Consider the following 12,389-nt stretch of genomic DNA (forward strand, 5'->3'; position numbering starts at 1 on the left):
AGCAGACTGTGACGGTACTTACCACATAACTAGCTAGCTTCATGGAGTTACAGCCGGCAAGAGCGAGGGAGGGGAAACAGGTCCAGAGAGAGAGAGAGAGCCAGAGAGCCAGGCAAGAGCGGGTGGCAGCAGATGCACCTGCACGGTTGCAGCGGTGCAACAGCAGCAGCTGCACGAAGGAGCTGTGGCCGCTCTGGTCAGAGCTTCCAACGGTTTTGGCGGAGCAGCAGCTGACCGATGAGCACGATGATTCGACGATATGATACAACCATGCAGATCCTGAATCGAAGATCGCATGGCAATTGGCCACAGCTATCACCAGAGCCCAGCCGGCATATTCGTGAGGTGATGACTGCACGAGATACACCGTGCCATGTGCTTGTTCGGTTCCGCCACAGTCGAGTCTCCTTTGTTTCTGTGTGGAGATTGGCAAAGCGGAGAATCTGTCAAAGTGCCAGCCAGGCCTTGGATCTGGTCATCTTCTGCACACACACACTCTCTCTCTGTCAGACTGGTACCGAAGGGCGCCGTCTATCCGTGGTAGGTATGGAAGGCCAGTGGTTGAATGCCCTTGCGATGTCGATGATCGGTGTGATGACAGCTTGCCGCTAGGAAATCAATGCCGATTTAGCGCATGCTGAGGGATGTGGACGTGAAACAATTAAGTATTCCAGGGATACCGCGTCGTGTGGGTAGAGTCAGGTCTAGAGCTGCAAGGTAGGGCTGTGGTACATTTTTGAGCAGAGGCGAGCATGGCGAGGTACTTACCTCGCTCGTCCGAGATATGCCCCTGCAGCTGGAATGAGGCACGACTGGGATAACACAACCTGCCTACTCCTTGAACGGGGGATTGGAGCGGATGCTGGGAATCCCAGCTCCCTGCTCGGCGCTTCCTTGCCTCGAGACATATTCAACTGGCGACCCCAGCTGCCCTTGTAGATATTCCAGCTGGGTTTGGTGCTTTCCTTGTCATCTGGGCCCCAGCCGGTGCTCCGTATCATCAAACGAATTCCATGCTTAACTACTTGTCTCTGGATGTGCACCTGCAGCCAGCGTGCAATAAGGTTCGGTGTTTGCACAAGCGGCCGCCATGGAGCTCCAACAGGGCGGGAGAAGCCACTAAACGGATATGTCTAGTTACAAGTAGGCCTGCAACCTTTACGTAGCCTCGGCAGTCTACTCTTGTAGATCACGGTGGCGGCGTGTATGCGGATGGGGCCTTACGACAGTGAGAGCTGACCTCCACACTGAGGTGACCGCGAGGCCTGGGAGGATGTGAGGCGGCTTCTTAGTGCGGCATATAATGGTGTGCCTTGTGACTCTTTTGGTGGGAAGCATTGAACTTTCGACCCATCCATCCTCTGGAGGCCAAGGTTCCGGTGATGATGGGAGTGACTGTCATGGGGAGCCAAGGAAGCTGCTGTCGTCGCGATTGTCGTTGCTGTTGCTACTGCTGTGGAAGTGCATGTATCAGACAAAGCTGTGCCGGGTATCGCTAAATCCCCGTACTATGGGTTTGACAAGGTCTGGTGGATAGCGAGGTCCCCGAGATACTTGTAGATGCAGCGTGGACAAGAGAGGGCTTCCCAGCTAAGCCGTTTTTGTATACCGAGCGAGTGTGGGCTCTCTCGATTAAAGTATCTTGGGAGGCCTGTCCTGACTTTAACCTCATCTGTCACAATTCTCTTATTCCGGAAGACGCAGGCCTGCTTGTAGGTAGTTATCCGCGCTGGGTACTTAACCCAGGTACCCTGGGGAGATTTGGATGCCATGCCATATGAGGTGAGGGAATATGAAAGCCACTTCACTGCGAGGGCGGAGAGCAAGACTACACAATACAAGTACGAGCTAAGTACCTGACTACCCTGATATGTACATGCATGTGTCAAAAAAGGACAACCGTCGAGAGTCCCGCATGCCACCAGGCAACCTGCTGGTGTCCTATTCGCTGCCCCGTTCATCCGACAGTCCACACTAGTACAGTCGACAAGAGACTGGCCTTTGTCTTGATTGATTGAGCCCTGGTGGTGGTCCCTGCAGGCGGGGATGCCTACCTGGGTTTATGAAGCACAACTAGCACGAGGTGAGGGGTCAATTTCCCATTTTGGATGCGCATGGAATGGAAGCCAGAGAGAGAGCAGAGGTGCCCATTCCCTGGTGACAGGAAACGCTTCCGTCCTGAACTAGATGACTTGGTAAACACGGTCCATGCTCCGGAAAAGTTCCGGCATCTGCCCCTCTGTCCATAGATGAAACCTCAAGCTGCTTCTTTGCCTACCTCTAGCTACATACTTTCTAGCTTTCAGTCAGTCTGTGTTCTGCTGCCAGCGTGGCCTTCATCCCAAAGAGCCAAGAATCAATTCCAGAGTCGAGCTGGGTCCCGCTGCTGTGGCTCTCTGGGTCCTCACTTGCCCTCTGGATGCGCGGCCTAAAGTGGAAAAAAAAAATAATGAGAAACAAAGGGTCGTCTCTCAGGTAGGCAACTAGCCTGATTCCTGCTAGCTCCCATTGGAGCTACCCACAATTACCACGCTACTAAGCCTATCTAATCTGCCGCCCCAGCTCGAACCTTTCGACACCGGTGGAGCTCCACTTCCCCAATTTCGACAAGTTGAGAACCAGAAGAGACAGCGACAGAGGCAGCAACGAGAGACCTCTAGAGACAGGCACCTCGCCAGGTCCCCCAAATTTCCCACAAGGATCCAAAACGAGGCACCAGCCGGATCCAAATGCACATGAACACAGCTAACTCGCGAACCCTCTTTGCCCTCGAAAGCAAGCCACACCTAACCCGCCAGGCGAGGCAAAAAAAGAAAGAAAAAAGCAAGGGGTGCTGCTAGCCCACCCCCGCTCCAATAACAAGACCTTACCTGCTTCCAAGGGTTCTTCCAGTCTCGACAAGGAAGAAGCCGGTTATGGGAAGAAACCCACAGCTTGGTGCTCCTCCATCCCTCTTCCATCTCCGTCCCAGCATCGCGCACCACGACGTGGGAACAACCTATTGCCCAAACCAGCCAGGCGTCTCTCAACCAGAGAAACATAAACGACGGGCCTGCACACGCGGAGCAAGGCGCAAGAGGGTTTAGGTTTCACCAGTAGCCTGCCCGGACTACCTACCTCCCTCCTAGTCAAGGACAAGGACAGTCGGGCAAAGCTCCAAACGAGAGCTACTCCCTACGTACTCATACTGCGTACAGCTCCTCCAGCTCCAGCTGCTCCAGCTCCCTCGCCATCGCTCGCTCCAATCAGTCACATCCCCACCACCATTGACCTTCTCCCCTCTTGGCCCAAGAGAATCCACGCCACACCCACACGCCCACCAAACACCGCACGCACTCAACGCCGGTCGCCGTCAAAACCAGACGTACAACGTACATACATACGCCCACGCCCTTATCCACACCCACCACCACCTGTCTCGCCTCACACACCTGGTTACTTTACCTAACCTCTCGCACAGCCGCTACCGCTCCTGCTGCCACCGCTGCCACATACCTACAAACCTACATGCCTGCCAACCTGACCTCTCTTACCTTGCCTTACCTCGCTTTAGCCTCCCCCGAACCTATCGCCTGCTCCGAGGCTTTGATTACTTGAGCGCACACGCATCCACCTACCCTTCACGGATTGTTTCTTCTTGTCTTGTTGTGGCCAATTGTTGTCTTCTTCAGCTTTCTCGTCGTCGTCGTCGTCCAAACTACCCTTTCGCTCCTTCATCTTCATTCGGGTACGCTATCCACCTTGCACTTGGCATGTCGTGCTAGCAGAAGCAAAGTATCCCAGACGTATCTGCCCCGGTGATGCATCTTGGAAGCTGCAGCCCCATGCGAGAAACACCTGCAATGTGGCGCAAAAGACGCTCTCGCTGCTTGAGCTGTTGATGTACATCGAGCGCGGTATCCCTGTACCCTGGTTGAACTGCGCTCCCACGGCCGATGCCATCCGCCGTCCAGGTCGTTGCCACGACTCTGCCACACCTATTTCATTTTTTCCCCCAAGCCGAACGGTGCCGGCTATCTTAAACACGAACATTCGTAGCCGCATCCTGCGCGAGACCTGTGCCGAGAGTGCAGGGCGAGTGCTGCGCCCACCGCTGGGTAATCGAGGAGGAGGGCAGGAAGATTCGGGCGGTAGCCTCTCCGTCATCGGATATGGCGGCCGGTAGTGAAGCTCTTCGCATGGATCGCGACGACTTGACCCCGACTAGACTCCCCATGAGCGCGAGCGCACCTTCTGTGAACTACAGCGCCGCCGCCTCCCACGACCCTTCTCTGGACCCGACCATCAAAGCTTTGCTTGACCAGCAGGCTGAGATCCAGGCTCGGCTCGCCCAGCTGCTCCCGGAGAAGTATGGGCCAAACACGAAGGTTGAGCTCGATAATTTGCGCCACAAGCTCCGGGTCTTACGCACTTATGCGGCCGATAACCGTAAGCAAGCACTCTTGTTGACCTCTTCCCTTGGGCTCGTTTGGAGACTGCGATCTTTTAGCATGGATTATTCTGCCAAACTCGGCGTTGCAAAGGGCGGCTTCGGACAGAACACCAAGCTACAAGATCCAGTGGATGATCAGCATTGTCGCGAATTTGGCGTGCTAATATGTCTGTACAGATCTTTTCGACAGAACTCCAGTGCTTTCCGAGATCGAGGAAGCTAGATACCTCCAGTATCAATGCGAATGCATCGAGGCAGCTTGCCTGGAGCACGGTATGTCCAAGTTTCTCTGAAATCGTTGCCCATGTGGAGAATATGTACTCATGTGTGGACTTGGGGCAATATATAGGCCTAGACTTGAACGATCCGAGAGCTCTTGACGGCTTGAAGCGGCTGCTGGAGGACGATGCGCCTGTTGGCTTCGCCGCATGGTTCGATAGGAATCTGTCACAATTCGATCCTATTGTGCGCAGTTGGCGACGGAGAGGGAGTCTGTCGCCTGGTGTCAGGGATCAGTATTCTTACAAATGCTGGGATGATCAATGCGTGCACTACATCTATGGTTTCAGCAACAGAGAAGATCGAGACCGGCACACTCGCGAACATGCCTTTCTCGCCAAGAGAGACTCGGGTCTCTCCGTTGGAAGCACGCCTCCTTTACACTACTCGGACCAATCAGCCGCGCGCTCATTCCATGACCCGCCGTCCTCGAACTCGCCCGGTGTGCCTCATCGCTCCGGCAGCACCCTCCATCTCGCTCCGATAAATACTGGGCTCAACCAGTCGAGAGACCACAGAGACTCGCTGAGATCATACTCGTTTGTTTCCGACCAAGCAAGTCACCAAGCACGAGGTTCGGTTGATTCTGAGGTTGACCCTCTCCTGCCGCCTCTCAAGAGGAGTCGTGTTGGCCAGTCGAAGTTGGAATCTATCGAGGAGCTGAAGCTTGTGCGCGACATAGGACAGTGTCTCCGTTGCAGGGTCATGAACCACGAGGTAATTGGCACAGCTCCGCCGACTGGGGATCTACTGTCCTCATTGTTGTTGAAATTACTGACTATTTCTAGTGTGACTCGAACGACCCATGCTCGGCCTGTCCCGACCAGACCAATCTAGGCAGCGAGCACGACTTTTGGAGAACGCTAGGATGTCATCGAGGACCGCTGGGCAACTTTACGGAGATTATGCTTCCAGCTTCCATATCGCCGCGACAGAGCCAAACACCTATGGCGTCACCTTTGGCGCAGCGTCGCAATATGAACGACTTCCTGGAGCGAACATACCCGCTGATACCAGACGTCGCTCTTATGGTCAGATCGAAACTTGATTTTGATGATGGGTTCTGGTGGACAGAGGACCTGGCTGGCTTGCCAATGTCGAACCCAACTCTCGCTGCCTACCCGAGAGAACCCTTTGAACGACCGCCGCCTGTGTTGAGAGTTCTGGCATCGAGCTGGAATACCGAAGGCACAGCATACAACTTTTGGCAGCTCCTGAAGCTCACCGGTCTGATATCCGACTCGAGGGAAGCAGAGGCCGCAGCATTCCCAACTCTGTATCGTGCAAAGTTGCTGTTGAGAGAGGTCCTCTTTTACGACCTACAACAGCCTGAACCCACAATACGTGCAGAGACGAGCGCATCCGCTCCGCAGACGTTATTCGATGAGGTCGATCACTACGGCAGATTCCGCCTAGTGTACAACTGCATGACCCAGTTCTTGCAATCCTTTGAGAATTCGACGGTCCGTCGAGGCGTCATGGACCCCCGAGCCTGGCTTGCCATGTTCTTCTCGATGTGTATTTTCAGTATTGTCAAGACCATTCTCGTCGACATCGTGTCATACTGTCCCAGGTCGGGTTCCCTGTCGCACTCTGGCTTCGGCCTGAGCTCTACTACAGCTGCGATGCACAGCGTCTACAAAGCTCTTGCAACGGTATTTGCGACTTGCTCACCTCTCCTAATGGACGAGCCCAATCTGCCCATGGGGGAGGACGACCGAGATATCCTGAACACCGCTTCCATGATCATTCGGCGCGACACATGGCCAGAGCGAGGCTTGCAATCAACCGGGGATTTCTTGTTGCTCCTGGGTAACGACGAGATTAGCGGGCTCCCATACCATGGTTTTATCAGGCAAAGAAGTTCTGGGAGACTGGGCTCATTCTCTCTGCCGTCCTTTGCGGGCCACCAACGGGACGACACTCGGAAACCACTGCCCGAGATGCGACCCATGACGGACCCTTGGACGCTCGCTTCGCAAACCTCCTTCTCGGACCGCGATTCCTACGGCATCAAGACGAGCCCAACAAGCATGCTGACGTCTCCTCACAGCATCGACCATAATGTGCACCGACGACATACTGTTGGAGAGAGTCCGACTTTCGGCCACACTAGTGGGCGAGGTATGACGTCTCCAATCCCGGCCACGAGGCTGAGGCCTTCTTACCAGCGGCCACCACTTCGCCGGGTCTACTGCTCCAAGTGTAACGAGTATCCCGAGGGATTCCGTGGAGAGCACGAACTGCGGCGCCACACCGATGCCAAGCACGCGGCCATGGTCAAGAGATGGGTGTGCACAGAGCCGCAAGATCACCCTCCCGGTTCCCCCCTGCCTGTCATCCCTCTTGGCAAATGCAAGGCTTGTGTGACCAAGAAGCGATACGGCGCTTACTACAATGCTGCGGCACATCTGCGCCGCGCTCACTTCAACCCGCACCGTGGGGGGAAAGCCAGTGGTGATTGGCCGCCAATGACCATCCTGAAGGACTGGATGCAGGAGGTCCGTCAGCCAGTGGATGTCCAAGACCCCGACTCTTCAGATGCAGAGGACGAGTCCGACTACAAACCAATCATGGATCTTGTGGCCCTCCCGGACCGGCGTTCGCCCTTGTTGTCAGACGTGCCGAGGCTCGCACCAGCTCCACCACCGCAGCTGGCGTCACACTCGCTATCTCATCCGCCTCCTCCGCCGCCTCCTCCGCCACAAATGCCACAGCAGGTGCACGCCCCTCCTCCATTGATGGCAGCACCCATGGTCGACATGCCCGTGCAGCAACCGCCAATGAGCATCCAGACACATTCAATGTCCCAGCCTAGTGTTACACCCTTCAGCACTGGTAACATGAAGTCTGAAGAGAATCAGTACTTTGACCGGAACAAGTGCCCGCACCCGGAATGTGGCCGCTTCTTCAAAGATCTGGCGGCACACATGCTCACGCACATGGAGGAGAGACCCGAGAAGTGCCCCATCACGACCTGCGAGTATCACACCAAAGGCTTTGCGCGCAAGTACGACAAGAACAGGCATGCGCTCACACACTACAAGGGCACTATGGTGTGCCCGTTCTGCCCGGGCGCTGGCTCTGCTTTTGAGAAGGCGTTCAACCGTGCGGACGTCTTCAAGAGGCACCTGACTGCGGTACACAATGTTGAGCAGACCCCGCCCAACAGCAAGAAGATCCTGCTCAGCCATGCTGCACGCACCGGGGCGGCCGATGCGCCTCAGAGCAGGAGCACGGCCAAATGTTCCATCTGCCACAGCCACTTCCTCACCGCGCAGGAATTCTATGAGCATCTGGACGACTGCGTCCTCAATGTTATTGTGCCATCGACTCCCAAGAGTGCAGGGACCAGTGGCAGCGGAGGTGGAGCGCCGAGCATCAGGAAAGATTCTACGTCGACTACGGCCGCCAGGACGCCGACGACGGCGGGCCTTGAGAAGGATGATAGACCGGCGGAGTTGCGTGAACCATCCCAGGAATGCAGGCCTCCAGCTACCATCACTGTGGAAGACGCCTCTACACCGCACCTTCCACCGCCCCCTGCAATACCAACGACGGGGGACCAAATGGACATGGACCCCTGAATATGACCCTATGCGGTCCCTCGATAGACACGTACGTCATGCAAGATCACGAACGAAAACAGAAGGGGAGCCTATGGCGTTCTTTACTATTTGACATCATCTCCGCAAAGCCTCCTTATCATGATCATGATATAGATTCGGAGAGGGGACGGGGTACGAGGCGTTCGTTTTCTTAGTTTCTGCCGACAAGAAACATACATGCTTGTCACAACCTCATTTGGTTTGACTTCCATTTCTTGCACGGGACGACACTTTATTTCCATATTTTTTTGTCTTGACATTCGACTTTTTAAAACTCCTTTTTGTTTCTCCCAATCCTAGATACCTACCATCATTTTTACCATTCTTGTTGACCACCCCCCACTTCTTCTTCTTCTTCTTCTGCTTCGACTCTGATGAAATCATCTGACAACATATGCGAACACGATTGCTATTTGCCTGGTGGTGAAGGCAACTTTTTTTTCGACCCGCTGGCTTTGAAGTTCTTTTTTTGGCCCTCAGATCTTTGGGAAATGGGGTCGGGGAGGGCGGGAGTGACTATGAGGGGGAAGGGGGGAAAGAAGCGGACATAGGCAAAGAGAAAAATCCGATACAAACTCAAACAACCCAAAAACTTGATGCTTTCCGTTCCCTGTGTTTCATGTGCGTGTGCCCGATGGTGGTAGGCCATGCCTATCCTATCTGGAGTGCTCCTTCCAACGGTAGGCTGGAAACTGAAGCGCCTTGCTGTCGTGCGTACAAGTGTACCCATTAAGCCTTTTCGCTTCCATGAAGGAAAGTATCAGGAGAGGTTGTTTGCCATTATCGAGATGGGAGGGTAGATATGCCATGGTATTTCCTTTTCTAACAACTATCTATCATGTGGGAAAACCCCCCCTCCCGGGCCGGGGGAGTCCTTCCACCCTTTCTGTTTCCAGTGTAAGTCTAATATGCTTGCTTGTCGTCTTCGCGATTTTCGAGTCAAAATGTTGAATGATGCATTGGCTCCTTTTCCCTTCCTCTGTTCCCACGTTGTTTTTTTTTTTGGATCCGCGAGTGCCCTCCCAGATTTATTTCCCATGGCTCTGGCTGGCTCTGGGGTTGCAGATTGCCAGACCAATCTTTCTTTCTTGTAGTTTCGTGGACACAAATCAAACTCCTGGTGAGAGAAGTCAGGCTCCCCGGTCCTCTCCCCTCAACAGAGAGAGGAAATGAGAGAGAGAGAAAAAAAACAAGCCACCGGTACGCCTCGTCATGCAAATGTGTATTTCTCTCCTTTTTTTTCTCCCGTTCATGTAATCGTCCCCCTCAGATATCGCAATGGTCAGCCTCGTTCGTGTCAACACCACGCGAAGGAGCCCGTTCGGTTGAGTCGTAGTCGTGTCGATGGGATCAAGTATTCGTTCAACTTCGTTCCTCGGCCACTTTTCTCAATGCGAGAGACCAGAAATGAGCCGCAGAATGACGCATCTCTCTCCAACAAAGTCCCATGCGTTGGCGAGACCTCTCCCCTCCCCCCCTCAGCTTTTACTCGAGCTGCGCCCACCGCCTCTCCCGGAGGGGCATCTCCGCGCCGCTCTCGGCCCGGCTGCCGTCCTCCTCGGCCCGCCAGGCCCAGTACTCCCCGAGCCGCTGCTCGGCGTACGACGCGTAGTCAAAGTCGATGCGCGAGATGGTGGCCTGGATCAGCGCCCAGATGCCCCAGTAGAAGCCCGGGATGCCGCGGAAGACGTCCACCTCGGCCAGCAGGCGGGCCGTCTCGGCCTCCACCTCGTCGACGTCGTCATCCACGACGACCATCTCCTCCTCCCCGGACCGCCGGCGGCGGTAGCCGGCGTAGGCGCGCACGTACTCGCTCACGAAGCGCCGGCGCTGGGCGACGGTGGGCAGGACCGACATGTCGCAGTCGAAGCCGCCCCACTCGGCGAAGTGGTTCGCGATGTCGAACGCCGCGGGCGAGGGCACGGCGTACTCGTAGTCGATGAAGGTCACCACGGGCTGTGGCGCCGCTGCTGCCGGCGACGCGCCGCCGGTCCCCTCCGGCGAGCTCGGGGGCAGGACGATGACGTTGGCGCTGAGCAGGTCGGTGTGCGCGAAGACGAGCTGCGCGCGGGAAAACCACTTGTCAGTACAACAAAAAGCTGCGACGGCATGTTTTATGCGTAGAGAGTTTCTTCAGCGGTAAAGGAAAGAGAGAGAGAGAGGGAGAAGAAACTTACGCCGTCCTCGCCCAGGCCGCGCCTCTGGCTGAGCTCGCCCACCAGCCTCTCCAGCTCCGTCTGCAGGTCCGCCTGCCTCGCCCTCTGCGCCTCCGTCTTGGTCGGCAGCGCCAGGATCCACTTCTGCAGGACGGTCCAGAGGTTGGGCGCCCTCTTGCCCGGCGCGGCGCCGTCGATCCTCCGCTCGAGGCGGCGGCCGGCGTCCGCGTCCAAGCCGCCGGCCATGGCGGCGCCGACGTGCGTGACGCCCGCGATGCAGGGCACGGTGGCGTGCCACTGCGCGAGGCGGCGGGCGATGGCGACGGAGAGCTCCGGGCGGCGCAGGTCCTCGGGCCGGGCGACGGCGCCGGGGATGAAGCGGTAGGCCATGCCGTTGCGGAAGCGGGCGAGCAGCTCGGGCGCGAGGCCGTGGCGCATGAGCAGCTCGTGGTTCTGCGTCTCGCGCTGGCGGTCGATGATGACGTCGGTGCCGTTGCCGTAGGCGCGCAGCAGGATGGCGTCGCGGTCGGCCTCGTCGCGGGGCACGCCCGGCAGGCGGCGGACGGCCTTGACGAGGGTGTTTGTGATGCCCTCGGTGAAGCGCACGAAGTGGATGTGGTGCTCGTGCTCCTGCTGCTGCTCCTGCTGCTGCTGGCCGTTGGAGTCGCCATTGGCGGCGGCGGCGGCGGTGCAGGGCGGGCGCCAGGCGGGCCGCAGGTGGAAGATGATCTCGAGCGCGGTGGGCTCGATGTTGGCGCTGTCGAGGGAGAGGGGGATGAATGGGACGGTGGGTGCGGAGGACAGGGCGTGGCCGTTGGAGTTGGAGTTGGAGTTGGACAGGGGCTGTTGCTGCTGCTGCTGCTGCTGCTGCTTTACTCCGTTGGAGCTGGTGCCGTTGAGGTGTGAGGGGTCCATCTTGGCGGTCTGCGTGGGAGTGGTGGACGGAGAGCGATGTGTGTGTGAGTGTGAGTGTGTAGACGTCCAGGTCGTAAACGGAAGAAGTAAAGGAAGGAGAATCTGGGCAAGTCCCAAGACAAATAGCAATCCTCAGAGCGGTATCAATCGACCAGGGGCAAGACAGACGTCATCAGCAAGCAAGCACAGGGCGGTGTTTCGTGGGAATCGTAGCTCGATCTGGCTCGTTAGGACAGTGTTGGTTGCAGCTTCGGCGCACACGTCAATACGGCTGCAACAACAAGTGCCGTGTTTGCCAACGCGAGGATGCAGCAGGAAGCGGGGAACGCGTGGACAAGAGGCAACAAAGAGAGGCGAAGTACAGGTCACTCACGGGTCGATCTGGTGGTTTTTCTGGTTCCGGGTCCGGTTCTGTCAAAAAAAGAGTGGGCAAACAAGGATGGCGGCCGTGGAGGAGTGACTTGGAGTCGGGAATGCAGAGCCGGATTGGTGTTCACGGTGAGCATTCAAATGTTGTATGTACTCAGCAATCAGTTGCAAGTGTTGCAGCAAGGGCAAAGGAGAGATACAACAGGACGAAGAAACAATCTGCAGATTGTTTGGTTCTACTGAAGAAAAATCAGATGAAATATGGTACAAGGGCTGTGCGGCCTTTGGCCTTCCACTAGAATTTAGAAAGCGAGCATATGGATAAACGAAAGGCCAGGCAGGGTCTAGCCGGGTGTCGGTAAGGAGGCACGAGGCACGAGGACAATTTCCCAAACTGAGAAGGGAAAAGATTCTTGTACGCTCAAGCCAATAGCTAAGTTGGAGGTTCGGACGACAAAACTCGAACCTATCAATCAAGCTCCAATGTTCAATGCTCCAAAGGAGGGGGAAGCTATCTGAAATGGAGAGTAGTAAGCGAAATGCCTCGTGAAATAAAGTGTTGAGAGTCCCTCTTCTAGGACCCTGGCCACTTTGACAGGTACAGATGGAAACTCTGCACTCCCACTCTCT

The 12,389-nt window shown here is 56.2% G+C and overlaps 2 protein-coding genes across 2 annotated transcripts; one reads left to right on the forward strand and one right to left on the reverse strand.

Moving 5' to 3' along the window:
* Positions 1 to 4,151: 4,151 nt before the first annotated feature.
* On the forward strand, positions 4,152 to 8,298 carry E0L32_003090 (uncharacterized protein; the record flags this gene model as incomplete). Its single annotated transcript, XM_031137353.1, has 4 exons — positions 4,152 to 4,428; positions 4,610 to 4,705; positions 4,782 to 5,428; positions 5,500 to 8,298. The coding sequence occupies 4 exons, from the start codon at positions 4,152 to 4,154 to the stop codon at positions 8,296 to 8,298; spliced, it is 3,819 nt and encodes a 1,272-aa protein (XP_030999158.1).
* A 1,506-nt stretch (positions 8,299 to 9,804) lies between these two features.
* E0L32_003091 (uncharacterized protein) lies at positions 9,805 to 11,390 on the reverse strand (the record flags this gene model as incomplete). The annotated part of the gene is made up of 2 exons (XM_031137354.1): positions 9,805 to 10,380; positions 10,497 to 11,390. The coding sequence occupies 2 exons, from the start codon at positions 11,388 to 11,390 to the stop codon at positions 9,805 to 9,807; spliced, it is 1,470 nt and encodes a 489-aa protein (XP_030999159.1).
* Between the last annotated feature and the right edge of the window lie 999 nt (positions 11,391 to 12,389).

Source organism: Thyridium curvatum (genome assembly GCF_004353045.1).
Source record: "Thyridium curvatum strain D216 chromosome Unknown NODE_13_length_580902_cov_83.771903, whole genome shotgun sequence".
Classification (NCBI taxonomy): Eukaryota; Fungi; Ascomycota; class Sordariomycetes; order Thyridiales; family Thyridiaceae; genus Thyridium; species Thyridium curvatum.